General features: G+C 39.6%; 1 protein-coding gene across 1 annotated transcript in view; it reads right to left on the reverse strand.

The window, feature by feature from the left end:
* The window catches only part of LOC118341665 (mitochondrial intermediate peptidase-like), a 25854-nt gene extending 9123 nt beyond the window's left edge, over window positions 1-16731 (reverse strand). Inside the window, exons 1-18 of the mRNA XM_035679981.1 lie at window positions 16588-16731; window positions 16288-16461; window positions 15244-15332; window positions 14987-15073; window positions 14778-14841; window positions 14472-14654; window positions 13528-13684; window positions 13199-13247; window positions 12544-12604; window positions 12189-12241; window positions 9853-10006; window positions 9597-9674; window positions 9133-9340; window positions 8056-8165; window positions 7738-7812; window positions 6921-7037; window positions 2171-2292; window positions 363-436 (exon numbers count right to left, since the gene is read on the reverse strand). Coding sequence (XP_035535874.1) covers window positions 363-436; window positions 2171-2292; window positions 6921-7037; window positions 7738-7812; window positions 8056-8165; window positions 9133-9340; window positions 9597-9674; window positions 9853-10006; window positions 12189-12241; window positions 12544-12604; window positions 13199-13247; window positions 13528-13684; window positions 14472-14654; window positions 14778-14841; window positions 14987-15073; window positions 15244-15332; window positions 16288-16461; window positions 16588-16731 — 1999 coding nt within the window. The remainder of the gene's footprint in view (window positions 1-362; window positions 437-2170; window positions 2293-6920; window positions 7038-7737; window positions 7813-8055; window positions 8166-9132; window positions 9341-9596; window positions 9675-9852; window positions 10007-12188; window positions 12242-12543; window positions 12605-13198; window positions 13248-13527; window positions 13685-14471; window positions 14655-14777; window positions 14842-14986; window positions 15074-15243; window positions 15333-16287; window positions 16462-16587) is intronic.
* Between the last annotated feature and the right edge of the window lie 77 nt (window positions 16732-16808).

A 16808-nucleotide genomic window follows, 5' to 3' on the forward strand; every position in this document is an offset into this window, starting at 1 on the left:
TCATGGTTAATGAGCTAAGTCTATGATTTCTGCGGGGCGCAGGGTGTACCATAGCGCGTTTACCAATGTATCTAGTGGAAAACGACTGCTGGAAACGAATGTGGGGTTTCCCCAACAAGGCTCACTGGACGCAAAAAAAAAAAGTGGAGGGAGACCCGAGGCCTAAAGGTGGCCAAACATTTTAAGACACTGAAGCTGGTATCCTCCATTTGACCATTGTTAACACACCGCGTGAAAAGCCTCTCTTCTTCAGCATTTTGTCTGCTGTGTGTGTGTCTTTTGTGCGTGTGTGTGTGTTGTGTGTGTGTGTGTGTGTGTGTGTGTGTGTGGTGGTGTGGGGTGGGGGGGAGAGATGTGGTTACCTTCCACCATCAGCATGGGCTCCTTGGCTCCTCCATGGGCCAGCATCTCCCGGCGGTAACGCTCACCCATGTCCCTGACAAAAAGAAAGACAAACACAGAAGAGAAAGAGATAAGGTTACAGACACCTGTATTCTCTCCCCTCAGACCCTCCACCACTGCCGCTGCCACTCGGAGCCCAGGGCCAAGTCTCCTAAGCTGCCTGTCCACAACAGACAGGTGACAGGAAACAGAGATCTGACAACTGCAGGTGGAACTAAAACAATCTTAGAAGGGAAAGGGGGAAAAAAAGGACAGATGAAGACGGTGAAAGGAAAAGAAATGAGAGGCAGAGGGAAAACGCTGCAGGGCTCGACTCGATGGAGATACGGTCGAGGCTTCGTTTTTCAAAACAAAGCCTTTGTGTGTTTTTTTTCCAGGGGCAAACACTTGTGATAAGGTAAGGTCTGGTCATGGTCACCCTGGTGGGTGTCTGTGAATTACAGCAGACACCTGCCAAGTCGGCGTGAGTTTCATATTAATGTCATGTTCAATGTCAGGTGGCAGAGACTTAAACAGTATCCAGGGAAGACGGGCTCTAAACGCAGAACAGGTTTATAGCGTGCCTTTACATCATTTGTGTAACTCTCTCACCATGAATACAAGGTTACAAGTTACCAAACAGAGAGTTAAGACTGTGGTTTAATCAAAACATATCTTACCAAACTGAAGTACAGGAGCAGAATGAAGTGATTAATTACTTTTCTAAACTATAAAGTCAAACCTCGTGACCTTGTAGTTCAAGTGTTTGACACTTTCATTCTTTTGACTTGAAATACAATTTTCATTTTCATCACTGCCATTAAAATCTATTCTAACATGGCACGTTTTTCAAATTAAATCCATAACGATAAATCTAAAAATCGTCAGCAATGCTGTCATCACATGTTAATAATGTGAGATGTTTTTCCCTCAGAGATTAAAATGCTTTTTAAGTTACTGATTAGGTTAATTGTGTGCTAAATTACAACCTAGGATCAAAGGTATAATGAAAAAATGCCAGCATAAGCAGGGAATGGCTGTATAAAACAACTGTTAAGCTGTTGCATTATCTGTTTCCCCCTGAAAATCTTATTATTATAACATTCCTATATAAATGTACTACTACTTACCATGTGCACACGGAAACAAATTTCCCTTATTATTATTATTTTTAAAATGTTTTGCCTTTTTATTTGACAGAGATCAAGAGAAGATTGGTCAAGACTGACAGGAAAGGGTGAGGGAGGAGTTGACATAGCAAAGGGCCACAGGTTGGACTCGAACCCCTGGCTGCTGCAGCAACAACTCAGCCTTCATACACGGGGCACCAGCTCTACCAGGAGAGCTACCAGTTTAATGTCACTATCCTCTATCTAAATCAACTAACATATGACAGAGTAGCAACATGGAACTTTTTCTCCACCCCCCACTCTTCCATTTTAGGGTAGTGGAGTTTGGCAATTGATTTTTTAAAGAGGATTTTATTGTTGAACTTAGCCCTTGCTCATTTGGGATGGTCCTTACACAGTACAAGTCTTAAAAAAGAGATACATTTTAAACAAATGTACAGAGTATTACTCCATTATCAGAGCGTACAAGGAAAAAGAATAAAATAATTAAATTCAGCACCGGTTCTTTATCATATGAAATGGATAAGCAAATGCTCAATTTCAAGTTTGTCTTATGTAAATAGTTGAGGACATTAGCCTTGTCATTGGAGGGACCAATTTCCCTGCACGTTCAGTTTGATAGTTTGTTATTAAAGTGTAACCCTGAGCGGCTGTCTCACCTGCTTAAAGGATCCTGAACGAAGCACTGTTTCCACACCATGGAGGCCACGGCACGGGACATGAGGTAAGAGTAGTACTTGGCCCCATAGCCAATCAGGTGGCTGAACCTCAGCTGCCATGCCTATAGAGGAAATGAGAGAGTGAAACAAATCAAGATGTCAACAGGTTCAGGAAATCTCATTTAAGTAAAAAAGCCTTGTTCCTGGAAAATTAGTCTTATTTCTTGTCTAAAAAAAAAAAGTGATCTTGTCAAGCATGTTTAGAAAAGTAATCTTGTGTTAACATATATATAACTTTTCCTTAATAACATATGACAGCTAATATTAAGCTAGATTCAACCAGTAAGTTGGTTGGCATAATATCCTAGTGGAAGAACAAAACTATTTTCCATATTTTAAGAGTAAGACCACTTGTGTAACTTCTCAATTTAAGAGAAAGTAGTCTTGTCCCAGTGTTGTAAATGAAGCAGCGGTTTAGTTTTTCATTGTTCTAATAAAAAATGATAAAAATAAAAATGCTTCTGGTGCCTTCATTTGAGACAAAGTCACTTAGTTGTATTATGCTGTTTGAAGAAATTATGTCTTACTGTAAGATTATTATTTAATAATTATTATTATTATTATTATTAAAGTATTTCTGATTCTGATTCTGATTCTGAAGATTTGTTTGTTCTAATTATTAGATTAAAAAGTTCCAAATTCTTAAATTCAGCTCAAAAAAAGGGACCAAAATACTTATTTTTTCTCTAAGGTCTATCTGAGTTTTAATGTAATAAGCACAGCTTGCTTACATTTTTGCCATTTTTTTCAAGTTTTACGGCCCATTACAGTCTTTCAGTGGTTAGAGCTTTATGATAGTTTTAAGAATTCTAGCCAAGCACAATTGGCTTACACCACTGGCAGATTTCTTTTGCTCAATACAAGACAATTTAATTATATTTAAGGATATTTGGCTTGTTTCTAGAAGGGCTGTTTTTCTACTTCACCAGACTAGATGTGACAGATCAAACAGAAAAGATAGCAGAATTCTGGCTCCCAAATAAAGAAATTACATAAAGTGACCATGCAATTATCTACTGACACTATGTATTAGTTTGGACAAAATAAAAAATGTCTTGGGTTTTGTTGGATACAGTCTGTGTGTGTGTGTGTGGTGAGGGAGCAGTGTGGCAGAGGGCGGACGTCACAGCCTTAAAAGGCTTAAATGTTTCTGCTCGTAAAACCTGTTGAGAGGAGCTGTTTTATGGCCGTGGGTAACTATTCCAGTAAAAGGCACGGAAATGAGGCTGAAAACTCAAACTTCAATTCATAAATCTTCTTCATTAAAATACAAAAACAACTAAACAAAAAGCATTTAATTTGTAATTGTCAACCTTCTGTCAGTTTTAGTTTCAATGCTGCAACTACACTGACGTGGATATTAATGAAAATAAATATTAATCTTGTCATCTGTTGTCTTATTGGTGTCAATAATATATATTGGCTTAAATACACCTTTCCTCCAACAAACATCTATAACAAAACATTAAATCACAACTTGCCAGCTCCTTGTTTAAAGGACAAAACATGGAAATTCCTAAATGGTAGAAAGCCCCCTTCTTCTCTCCTCTGTTCTCCCCGTAGTTGCCTGAGGGGGCCCCTCTCCATATCTATAAAGACGAGCTCTTTTATGATCTCTGCAAATGGTGACTCTGGGGGAATTCAGCTGGCAAACACTCAAACATTTAGCCAGTTAGAAAAGACAGCAGCTGCCATACTTAACAAAACCATAACAGACTGCAGACGCCTCCCTCCACATAAAAAAAACAAAAATAACTTAATGTTAATGATTTACATGAAATGAATGAAATTAAATAATTATCCAAATCAAAAGGATGCTGACAACTTATGCAGTGCGTTTATTCACAGTAAGCACAAAGCTTCAGTACCAATGCCAGACAAAATCCTGCTACGTTTATTGTCCTTAGTGATTAAAGTGACTTTCATCTCTGCAGCCCAAAACTAAACATTTAATGATGAGAATGTAGGTACTTATTGTAGGTAATCCTCTATTTGAACTGATTTTTGGGTCACTTGACGGCAATAGAAACAAGCTGTGAACTTAATACTAATATATATATATATAATATATACACTTTATTTACAAATCAAGTGGATATGAAGAAACATTAGCATTTATTCTGAGTCCTGTTTGTGGTCACCTGATGAATGTAACTCCAATATTTACTCTGAATTTATAAATATAACCTGTATTTAATGAAATATCTGGATCTTGGGCCGTAAAACCAAAACAATGACTTAAATTAAACACTAAAACGTTCCACAGAGTTTAGGGGGACAGAAGAGTTGAGCGATAATCCTCCATGGGTTCGACACCCCCTTTCACTTTACATAGTCATGTGATCTATTGTTTGTATAAAAATATTGACTAGAGCAGCTTTAATCTGTTAAGCCTCATTGAGACTGAGATGCCATTTTAAAGGAAGAGAGTACATGCTTTATAATGTAAATCAAAATACAGCAAAGTCAACTGGTCTGACCGGTCTAAAAACCTTAAAATCTGTATATTACAAACACTTTCATGATATATAAATACCTTTAATATTATGTTACTGGATGACAAAGTGTTATAAACTTTTGAAACAGCTGTTTGAGAGCTTAAAATGGGGGGCTGCTCATCTTCACCGTGGTGGGGAGAGAGCCCTGTGGTCAGATCTGGTCCGGGTGATCCAACAGCGTTAAAAATGCTTAAGCTCCAAAGTGTCAACTTGACGAGACTCTTCTGGGCTGCAGTAACTTTAATAAGAGTAAATAGCACTCCTGAGAGGAGTTCTGGCTCAGCAAAGCACAGACAAGCTGAAGTTGCCGAGCTTGCTTTGTCAGCTGAACGCAGCAGTGATACAGTGCTTTGGGTCATAGGTTAGAAGTCTGTTTTAGCTGTTTGGAGTTCATTCATATGAAGGAAAAGGTTGGGACACTGACAAAACCTATTCTGATGCATAAAAACAAAATTAATTGATATATTATAAAAAAGTAAGAAGGAACAGCTGTTTTTTGCTTTTTTTGTTATTTTAATCCTATGTGAAAGCCAGCCTTTCATTTGAAGACTCTTTGAATGCTTTAAATTTCTCATATTGTGGAAACAAATAAGCAGCTATTGAAGAACTGTTTGGTCTGCTGTCTGAGTCTTTCCTCCTCTTTGTTTCCAATCGCTCTGCCACACATCAAATGATTAATGCCAGCTTTTGTGAGAGAGTGCAAGTGGGTGACATGTCAGCGAGATATCCTTTTGATCCTTACACATAAAGGAGACAAAGTCAGCAGAGGCTTTTTTACTCTGCTCCTCTTGTGAGATAAAAGACACTTTTTTGTTCTTTCTAAACTCAACTTGTGATGTTCATTCAATAGTTTTTAAAGGAGGATGTGGATTACGTGTGCTCGAGTTTGCATTAAAAACACTGCTCATTAGACAGAGGAGCAACCACTTGGTCCTAAAACATGCAGGCCAAGAATCGCAGATTACAGAAATGTCAACACAGCGAGCAGAACGCCCCGCTTTCTGCCATTTATTTCCAAATATTATCTTCGGCTCAAGGGTGAGCATGTGGTCCGTGTTACTCACAGCTGATCCTCTCTCTCAGCGCGCAGCGGGAAATGATAGCTCTGCTCTATAAACTATACACATGTCAGTATCACCCTAATGTTTATAATCTGTGGCTCTCCGTAACCTATTAGCCACTCAAATGTCCACTTTACTGTGGAAACTTTTCCACGAGGACGGGTGAAAGAGACGGAGACGCAGAGGGCGAATTTTAAAAAGAAACAAGTCTAAGTCTGTCATTGAAGGATCTAAACAAATCTGTTTTCACTTGCTCTGATCCAATGATGATCCAATTCAAGAAACTTCAGCACTGCAATCATCCTCAGTTTCTGCGGAGTTCAAATGAGGAAAACGATCCTACTGTGGTTAGCTGTGCACACGGAGGCGAAAGTGTCTGCTAGAGCTTTCAGTGTGGTTTAAAACGTTTGAAGGGGAGCGACTGCGACAGTGGGAAACTATATAACATAAACCACAATCTCTGGAGAGGGAGCTACAAAGCAGGGCGCAAGCAGAAGAGGAGTGGGAGGACTCCAGTGGGGAGAAAACGCTGGCCGGGACACTGACGTTTTGGGAGAATATACGGCAGTTCTTTAATCTCTATTCCTGATGGCACCCCACATAATTATAGCCCAGAGTAAAAGCTCTATGAAGGCCATTCCCGGCTAAATTATGACTATGTTTTTGATTCCCGTCTCCCTCCTGGGCTCATCCCCTCGCCCACAGCTGCAAAAGTGGGGGAAATAGGGAGCTTTTTTCATTAAAGGACCGGGAGGAAGAGTTTCAAATATTTCCCCCAGGGAGAGCTCATTCAAAGTATACTTCTGCTTTGTTATTTTAGCAGGGCTTCAAAAAAAGGCTTTAATCCCTTAAACACTGCTGTGCCTGGGTAAAAGATATAAAACTAGAAAGAAAGAGAGAAAGGAGAGAGAGAGGGAGAAAGGGAAAAGAATGTCAAAGGACTACTCAGTTTGCATTGTCTCTGTGCTATGATGAACTGAGCAGTGAGAAGAGAGACTTTAGTGACCCAAAGACTGTCATGAATCTAACAATACTGTATTAAAGAGACAAGCTACTCAAAGGAAAATAAGCCAAACACAGCATCTTATAGCATAGCAATAATAAATAGCACAAAGGGAGTCGGGGGTGTACCGTATTGGGCGTGTAAGGCAAGCCATAGAATTTCTGCTGCATGTCCTTCAGGATGTCTGTGGTGGAGCGGTTCTGAGGTTTGCCGTGGTATATCTGGTCCAAGACAGCATAGAAAATCTGCCCAGGAAAAATAAAACACACATAGTTTCTACTGAATCAATCCTGTAGATACAAATTTAATGTTAAAAGCAAATAAACACAGTCTGGACATATCCACAGAAACAGAGACAAACAAATGATGAACAATGATGAATAATTATGCTTCAGATCGTTTTTAATGGGTGGCTCTTTAGTTTAAAGTTTTCATTTAGGATGTGTAATCCCACAGAGAAGAAAACAATTTGTCAAAAAAGAAGCCTAAGTATGTATGATTATTAAAAATATTTTAAAAATACCTAATACAGACAGAATTGCATAAAAATTTCCCAAAAATATCAGTAAAACTACTCATCTTTGATGCAATATTGACAGGAAATAATCTGCTCAAAATATGTCCAAATTTACACAAACCTTCTGCAGTTATTGCACAATTTGGGTTTTCTGCACTGAACAGAAAATTAAATATCCATAAAAAATGTAACTTAGTCAGGGGTTGTCAGTGTACTCAATGACAGAAGTGGGCTCCCTTAAGAAAAAAAGGTTGGGAACCACTGATATAATCTACAAAATCTGACAAACTCTGTTTTGGTTTCACATTTCTCATCCTTAAAGAAATTGAGGATAGTTTGTAAACCCAGTTTTCCGCAGTTTTGTGTTCTTGTAAAGGTGTAATATACTTTTAGATATAACTGTGTGTGTGAGACGTTGGTCATTGTACCTGTAGTTGTGTGTCTGCGGCGCCGCACACCTTCTTCGACTCACACAGGCGAGCCACCATAGTCTCGGGCAGAGGCTGAGTAGACAATGACACAGACAGAATAAACATTGTTTTACTTTTTAAATAACTGCTGTCTCACACCATACAAAATGGACAGAAAAGGTTGGAATGATAACAGCTGATGTGACACAATCTTATAAGATTACACTACTATAATTACAATGCATTGGAAAATATCTCCCAACAACCACTGAACAATGTTTATTTGTGCAAGTTGAGTTTTCATATTGGTCTTTTTTTCTGAGGGTTTAGATGTACCTGTCCAGTTTCATAATGGCGTGCAAACTGGCTGATGACTCTATAGTCAGTGGCAAAGTACTCCATGAGGATGGAGGGGACTTCAGCAAAGTCAGTCGCACATCTGGTTCCTAGAGGAGAGATGTCAGAGCTTAGACATAGGAAGAAAAAATTGTAAACACAGGAAGGTAGGGCTTTGTTCATTCGTCCAGTATGGGTCGATGCACAGCACCTGCACGACATGTTGCTCACTCTGTAGCACGCCATTCCTGCTAACAGTGCTTCTCATGATGATGCAAGTGATTTGCGGTGCAATGAGAAAATCAGATGTATGTATATTCCAAAAAAGATAAAAAAAACCCTGACCAGAATTGGCCTTTTACCTGACACACAACTCCAATGTGCTCATTCCTTTAAGCTGTAAAGGCCGTACGCCTCCTTGACCATCCACAGATGTTTAAATCAAGTACAACATTTGATATGAAAAGTAGTAAAGATAGCATTACGTTACTGGTAATGCAACTGTCGTGTGCTTCAGCACGTCTAAACAGGTGTAAACATGGTGTCCACTAAAGAAGCAGCCTCAAGTTGAGTTAATGGATACTGTTATTAGTGTAAAATAAATACGTTGGGGATCTTGAATTACTGGAGAAGATATCCATCAACTTTATCTGACAAGTGAAACAGTATCAAATGGCAGCTTTGGTAGCCAAGGATAATCTAAAGTACTCCTCGGGGCTTACACTTAATCGGATTTACCCTCTATTTTCAATTCGCCACACTGTAATGAATAACCTACAGCTCTACCGAATCTAACAACATAATTCTAGCTTGTGACATTTGGGAACTGCATAGCCATCACTTTAAGATACAGAGCTCATTAAATGTCAAACATCGATCACCTCACATAACCTTTGTGAATTGTTATTATTTAATGCTAAATCCTTCGCCAGCTAAAGAGTGTGAGTAACAGCTACTGAATGATACAATGTGTACAATCCTGGCTCCATTAGGTCATTGTGGCTTTTGGTGATTTGTAACTTCTCGGTAAATCTGCTCACACTTCGCCTCAGCTCACCTCACCTCACCTCACCTCACCTGTCACATGCTGGTAGCGAGTGCGCCCTAGCATAGAGTGCATGGCGTGTCCCATCTCGTGGAAGAGGTTCTCCATCATGCCCGGAGTGAGCAGGGTGGGGGCGCTCTTGGTGGGGTGGGGCAGACTCAGCATCAGCACCACAACTGGAAGCTGGTACTGACCCGTTTCCTGGCACCAGCGGCCGCCACGGATGGTGAAGTGACAGTCCTGGGGGGGGAGGAGGAGGAGGTGGTGAGACCGATTCCATATTGCAGTACATCAGTAACAAAGTAAGTGGACTTTTATTCTGTTTGATGTTGTTATGCCAAAAAAGAATATTTGATCTGAAAACTGAACTGAGAATAAGTGATAAGTGTGCAGATAGAAAGGAGATGAGCAAAGAAACAAAATACGGAGAAGAGCCTTATTTTCAGAGGAACAGCTGTAAAAACTACTATATGTAGATGAGTGCCTGTATACACACCTGATGAGGTTTATCTTGCCGGTGGAAAAAGTCACAGTAGATGTATCCCAATAATCCCTCTGTCTCATGTACAACAGCCTGGACACACACACACACACACACACACACACACACAGACAAGCATAAATTGAAACACACACACAGTATTTAAACTTGGAACGTAGCACATTAAACAGATTTCAACCAAAAACATACACCAGTCACATTACAGGCACTGACACACTCCCACACATTTTGCCCTATTAATGATATTTACCAGTTTGCGGACATCCTGGCTCCAGACCTCTCCAGCAGTGGGGTGTTCGGACATGAGGGACACGCCGTACAGCTGAGAGAAGAGATTGTTCAAACCCTCCATACAGGCGCCCAGAGACAAATACGGACTGTACAGACTGGGCTCTATGTTGTACCTGCCATAAGAAAAATATAAACCAGAACAAATAAATTAAGGTTTTGAATGATGATTGCTAGGTAATGCAGGGTGTGCTTTGTCCCTCAGGGGAAGTTGTTCAATCTCCAACCTAAAAAATATTAATGTTCAAAGCCTTGTATGACTCAGGATTTAGTGGATGGAGGAGAGCGTCAAACTATTTAAAACAAAACCAGACAGAGCCTAAAAGTCCCAAAAAGCCCCTCTTATTACAGAACTAATGCACACACAGTTAACTGTGAGGCATGACAATGACCACCCTATTTAAACTGCATTATTTCTGTAAATGTTGTGTAGTGAGCCAGCAAGCAGTTTAGCAGTGGCTAAAAATCCCCCGACCATGATCAATTGGTCGGACAAAGACACAAGACTGCCAGAGCTCAGGGCAAGGGAGGGTCGACGCTGTCCCAGGGCCACCCATGCTTGAAATGGATGCATTCATGCCACCAAACCAAAAACGCTTGTTTAGCTTGAACACCACATCTAGAGTATTATCAGTGATGAATAACAGACTACTGCTGAGCACAGCTCTGTTTACCACACACATATAAACACACACACACACACACACACACACTGTAGCTCATTTCAATATGGTTTGAACACTTTCCAGTTTAAACAGTTACTGATGGAAAAGTAGAGATAAAGACAAAATGATTGAGTGAGTGATTGAAGAAAAAGCATGACATAGTGAGTAATGTGTTTGTAAGGGAGATTAACAGCTTTAGGGTCTACGTGTGTGTGTGTGTGTGTTTATGTGTGTAAACTTGAACAGAAGCGGTTCTTGGGAAACCGCTCTTTAATGCAATCAGACTGCATCCTAAATTTCTTTAGGGATCTCCTGCCAACTAGCCGAGCCCCAAACCACTAACAGGAGAAGACCAGAGACTTGAGGCAGCATGAGAGAGAGGAAGACAAGCTAACAGACGCACTCCTCCTCAGAAGCTCTGGGAACAGTTGACGACACATGGTAACACACAATCTGGTGGCCGCTTAAATCCAAAGGACACATGAGCGATCTATAATGTCTGCAATAAAGATTTACTTTAAACTTCTCCAGAAAGTTTGGCCCGTCATGTTATTAGTCTCTGGCGAGTGCTGGGAAGGGAGAGTGCAGTTCATTAAGAACAGGTATGTGTAAAATTGGACTAATAGCAGCTAAACTTAGAACATGGCAGCTTGAATTTTGAAAGTTGCTGAAGGACAAAGATGATGAGATTGAAATGAGAGACGAGTAAAGGGACGCCCTGGTGGCCTCAAGGTGGAGGCGCAGACCATGTACGGCAACCCGGTTTGTGTTCGGCTGGGATCTCTGTTGCATGTTGTTTCCCATCGCTCTCTACGATCTCTTCTCTATCGCTATGCCAAAAAAAAAAGGTTCAATAACAACATCAAAGCTGCTGTAAATTATTACAACATAAAAGCAGCTGTTGGTAACGGTTGCAACTAATGATTTCTTATTGAATAATCTGTTTTGATTAAATGTTTAGTCAGTAAGATGCCAGAAAAGTGTGAAAATCACAATTTTCCAAATGTCAGTTTTTTTCCTTTTGTTCAGAATCAGTCAAATATCTTCCATTTACAGAGTTATAATACAGAGAAGAGCAGCATGACTACCTTTTAAGAAGCAGTAAATATCTAACGTTTGGCATTTTTCAACAATTGAAAGATTATTCAAATTAGGAAGGAAAAAAGCAAAATCTCATTGATCCCAATCACATGGAGCAAGAACACCATCACGTCACAGCCTGAGAAACAGATAAGAAAAATTGTGCAGTTCTTTATGTTCAGGAGCAACAATTTTGCCACAATAATGTAGCCACGTGTCAAATGTTTAAGGGGGAGAACTCAAAGGCCTAAAACACATCACATAAATTGCCACTACAATAAACACACACAAAGAGAAAACCAACAGGCTGACGCAAGAGGGGTCAGTCATACCAGATTGTATTGTCCTGAATCAGAAAGGACACTTAGACAACTCCCATGCTTCTCCCCTTCACACCTTTTGTAACATGTGACACCTGAAGATGAGCTGGGACCCAGCAACAATGTACACCTCGGTGGAATATGAAATTACAAACATCTAAAACCATCTCGAAGATACTGATCAAAATGACTTTATCAAATGACAGCAGACTGAAAAACTGCCAGCTACTCACCTTTCAGCACGTAGGACACCACTGAGGAACGGATGATCCCAGGGCATGAGCTCCTATAAAAATCACACCGGCAGTTTATTTACATGTCACGTCAAGTTTTATTTATATAGCCCAATATCTCAAATTAAAATTCGCCTCAGAGGCTTTTAAGTCTGTACACCCCCTTTCCTCAGACTGAGTGATATGAAACAAATTACACTTAAACAGATAGTTGTAAGCAATTAATACTGATTACACACTGATTGAGGGAAATGTGTAATATTTTTTAAGTAACAGCAGACACTGTAAAGTTGTGTAGTCGAGCAAAATATCCTTGTATGTAAAAAATATGTTGTAAACAAAAGAAATTGCTCACAGAATTACGAGGGTTGAGTTTTTTCTTCATGTTTCTCATCATCGTAAAGTCTTTGGCTGTTCTGTGAGATCAAAACAAAAAACATAACAACATGTTATTTTATGAGCTAATTGTCTTGAGGCATTCATTCCAGTCTTTACCCACCTATCTGTACTTAGACTCGACAGGGGGGGCAGAGCCTATCCCAGCATGCATTTGGCTGAAAGCAGGGAAACACCCTGGACAGGCTGCCACGCTCACATTCATACCTTTGGGTATTTTAGAGTCTCTGGTCCACCTGACTTGTGTGTTTCTGGACTGTCTCAGGAATCCACAGCACAGAGAATATTAAGTGTATTAAAAAAGGAAGAAAATGCAAACAACAAACAGCCTGTTGACTTCTGAGTGTGAATTAACTGTGGAAACGTGACAAGAACTAATCAAATCAGCTGTAAGAGTAATTAAATCTGTGGGTCACTTAAGTTCAGGAGATATGAACTTTTGGGCATCATGCTGTGTTAAATGTCCCACTAACTTATGGTTAACTATAAAGGGAAGCACTGAACCTTTAACGACAGTCATGATAATAACCGTCAACGTAGATTGCCCAACAGAATATTGGATTTGTACATATTATTTTACATCTTCAATAAAAGCTTTTAAAAGGTGACTGTACCTGTCTGACAGCTTGTCTGTTAACAACTGAAGAAAGCTCATCACCGTCTCTGCAAAGAGTAATAAAATGAATAAAGTTGCATCATGTAAAACTATCAAGCGAGACTAGCTGCCGAAGGCACAGAAAAAGCAGCTTAGAAAAAAATCATTTCTGTAGCTTGTATTAAACCTCTAAAATGAGAATTATCTGGTGCATATTAAACCATTATTGTGAAGTAAATACTGAAATATGAATTAAATTAATCTTCCATCAAACAAACAGTTAGAAATACAGCTACAGCACTGAATAATGATAACAATGTTGATACTTAAGCAAAGAGACATATCAACCTGGGGTTTTGGCCATTGTTCCCTTTAGAGCTCTGTGTCCGTAGGACTCGTAGCCCACTAGTTTGGCCAGTTTGTATCTGCATTTCAGCAGCTCTTCCAGACACTCCATCAGATCTGCATTCGGGTAGAGGTAAATCCTGTAGGCAATTTCTCTCACCTACAAGTGGAAGGACAGACGCAACCTATCTATGACATTTGAAAAACATTTGCTGCAGCGGAAATGGGTTTAAATATGACCTGTGGCCCTCTGCTGCTTGTCATTAACTCTCTGTCGCCCTTTCCTGTATATCAATCCTAACCAATAAAGGCAAAAAGCCCCCAAAAATATAATTAAAAAACATAAATAAATAAAAAGCAACATATCAACCCTAACAAAAGTTGTAAAACAAGAAAAATACATTCTGCTAATCAATGAAAGATCAGATGACTAAAATGATGACTTTACCCTTATCTGTATTGTCAGATTGTTATGTTTCATACATAAATGTAAACCATCCTTTTCTATGTGGCTTAGCTTGCACTGTGGTATCATACTGCTTAATTCCTGAGAGAACACTAATAATTACCTTTGCATTGCCATTATGATATTAACGTTATTGTTATAGAAAATGTTATTTTCTTATAATATAATATATATATATATAATATATAACATAAAAGGGCTAAAAGTGACAGAAATATCAAAATCATTACTTAAAGTTATTATTGAGAAAGAAAAGATTTGCAAAAGAGGCTGGAGACAATATTTCAATAACAAAAATTCTCTCAAAAACACTTTTTCAGTGTTATGAAAGAGAATCTGACAACTGATCAGACAGAATAGGTTACTATAATCTTCAACCTGCTCTTACGTCCAGCCCTATGATCTGTCACATGGCAATGGCACCACCTGCTGAGCAAATAGGAGAAACGCTCCAGTGACTCAGACCAAATAAAATACATACCAAGTCATTAGGAGAATCTGCATGTAATCCCCCAACTTGGACAAAGCTTCCTTCACTTGCAAAGTGCAGGTGTAGATGTTCAGGAATCGCAGACCTCGCAATTCTGTTGGGCAGGTGAGAGCTGACCAGAAACTCATTGTTGAGATCCAACAGCTTCACATGAAGTGCAACTGCCTCTTTCCTCTGCAGAGAGAGCAGCAGCAAGTTCAGTAAATACCGTACAGGAGAGAGGTCTTAATGTATTATTGATAACTTGTCTGTTTACATTCATTTTTCACAGGCAACCACACACCACGACCGTCTCACCAGTTTCTCATCCAGATGAATTCCACTGATTTCAAAGTCAAACATGAACAACTCTGCCACTCGTCTGGAAAGGCAGAAATACATCAATAATTTACCATCATTGGACATGATATTATTAATTACTGATATAATCACATCAAATATGTAATATATCCACAGCAGCCTCAACACCTACTTTAGATGCAAAGAGCCTACATATAATAAATTACCTCGTATCGGGGTCCAGCTGAGCTGCAATGTCTGGGTTGTCCAGTAGTTTTTTTAGGCTTTGGCATAGCTCAACGTTAGTGTTCAACCTGAAATACACAAACAGCAAACCTGAACATCTATCTACTCAAGACTGGTCTCAACTGATAAAAACCAGCATTATCTTACTGTTGTAAGCAGCACAATGAAAACATGTTTTCTTTTTGATCATAAGCTCCGTGTGTTTGTAAAGGTAATATCAATATACATTTCCTCTTACTTCTCCACAACTGTGCCAATTTCTATGCAGGTCTTCTCCGCAGCCTCACGAAATGCCGGATCTGGATGTGCTACTTTTATAAAGTCTGCCTGTTATAGGAAGAAAAAGTTGCACTTTACTCTCTACAGAGAACAGAAGAAGCATACAATGAACAATACATTAGATTAGATTCAATTTTATTCTCATTGCACAAAGTACTAGACAACGAAATGCAGTTAAGCAAGTGCAAAGCAGTAAAGTGCAGAGTAACGTGCACATGTACAGGGATATATTAAAAAAAATAACAATATAGATATATATATACATATATATATATATGAATATACTAGCAGGATATACATGAGTCTGCGGTCGCAGTACAATTTCAGTGTTAGATGCTTTGGTCAGAAGTGGACAGACACTGTAATCCTGTTGTCACAGACATCCAATTATAGCACCCTTGGAGCCCACGTCGACCAGTTTTACCTGCAGACACATGCAGCAACCTTACCTAAAATACAAACTACATTTCAGAGAGCATATTTGCGTTTAGCATCTCAGTCTGGTATGGCACCCTGACCGTGGTCATTAGAAGAGCTGGGGAAATTGTTGATCATCAACAAAAACCATTAGATGATCTGCATAATACTGCAGTTAAATCAGTCTACTGTTAAACACCCCCTCCACCTTCTGAGTTAACGCCTTCAATATAGAACAACTCTGGTGAATAAGAAGATATGTAAGGGAGCCTTTGTATGAAATCAATATAATGAACATACAACATTAAAATATCACGATACTGAGAGATTTCATTGTTTCTTTGCTCATATATTACTGAGGATTGTGTGATAAAACTTGTAAGTAATAAGTTCTGTCCCATTCTATTTAATCCTATCCCAGTCATCTAACCCTGATGCTGCCCACCAATACAACTACCTGGTAGCTTCTTCTGCATAATAACTTGCTGAATATCACCTGGCTAGCTCAGGTACCCCATGAAATAATGATAGCTCGATTACAGTAATGAAATACAAGGTTTTAGTACATCCTGGGTGTTGAACTCACCAGATCAGCCACTTTGCACAACCCATCTGAGAGCTGGTCAAAAGACTGGACTGTCTCAACCCCTGGAGGACCAGAACAAGCGTTTTCCAGCAGGCGCTCTGTGTCTTTGAGAGCTTTCTTTGTGGCAACCTGGAAGCCTGCAGGACAGCTCAGCTCTGGTACTCCAAACAAACCCTGTAAACAGAGGTCACACACACACACACACAGGCTTTGTACCACGAACTAGTTCAATTTCTGTGCATTAATACAGCAGTGTTGTGAGTTAACTTAGACGCAGACACATTTAGGACTAATACAAACCACGTTTTTCTCGAACAGGTTCAGCCTCTGAGTTTTGGCATTGAAAGCAGCTCCAACCGGAGACCAAGTCGTGACATTTCTCCGAGCCTGTGTCCATAAGTTTCTGTGCTTCACAAAGTAAAGCAACCTTTTACAGGCAGACATTTCGACCTGAATCTGTTGTTGTTGTTGTTGCTGTTGTAAGCACTGGTCTACTGAAGCTTGTAGTGTTGACAGTGGCT

This window comes from Morone saxatilis, unplaced genomic scaffold (assembly GCF_004916995.1).
Source record: "Morone saxatilis isolate NCDOM2014 unplaced genomic scaffold, NCSU_SB_2.0 Contig8, whole genome shotgun sequence".
In the NCBI taxonomy this organism is placed as follows: Eukaryota; Metazoa; Chordata; class Actinopteri; family Moronidae; genus Morone; species Morone saxatilis.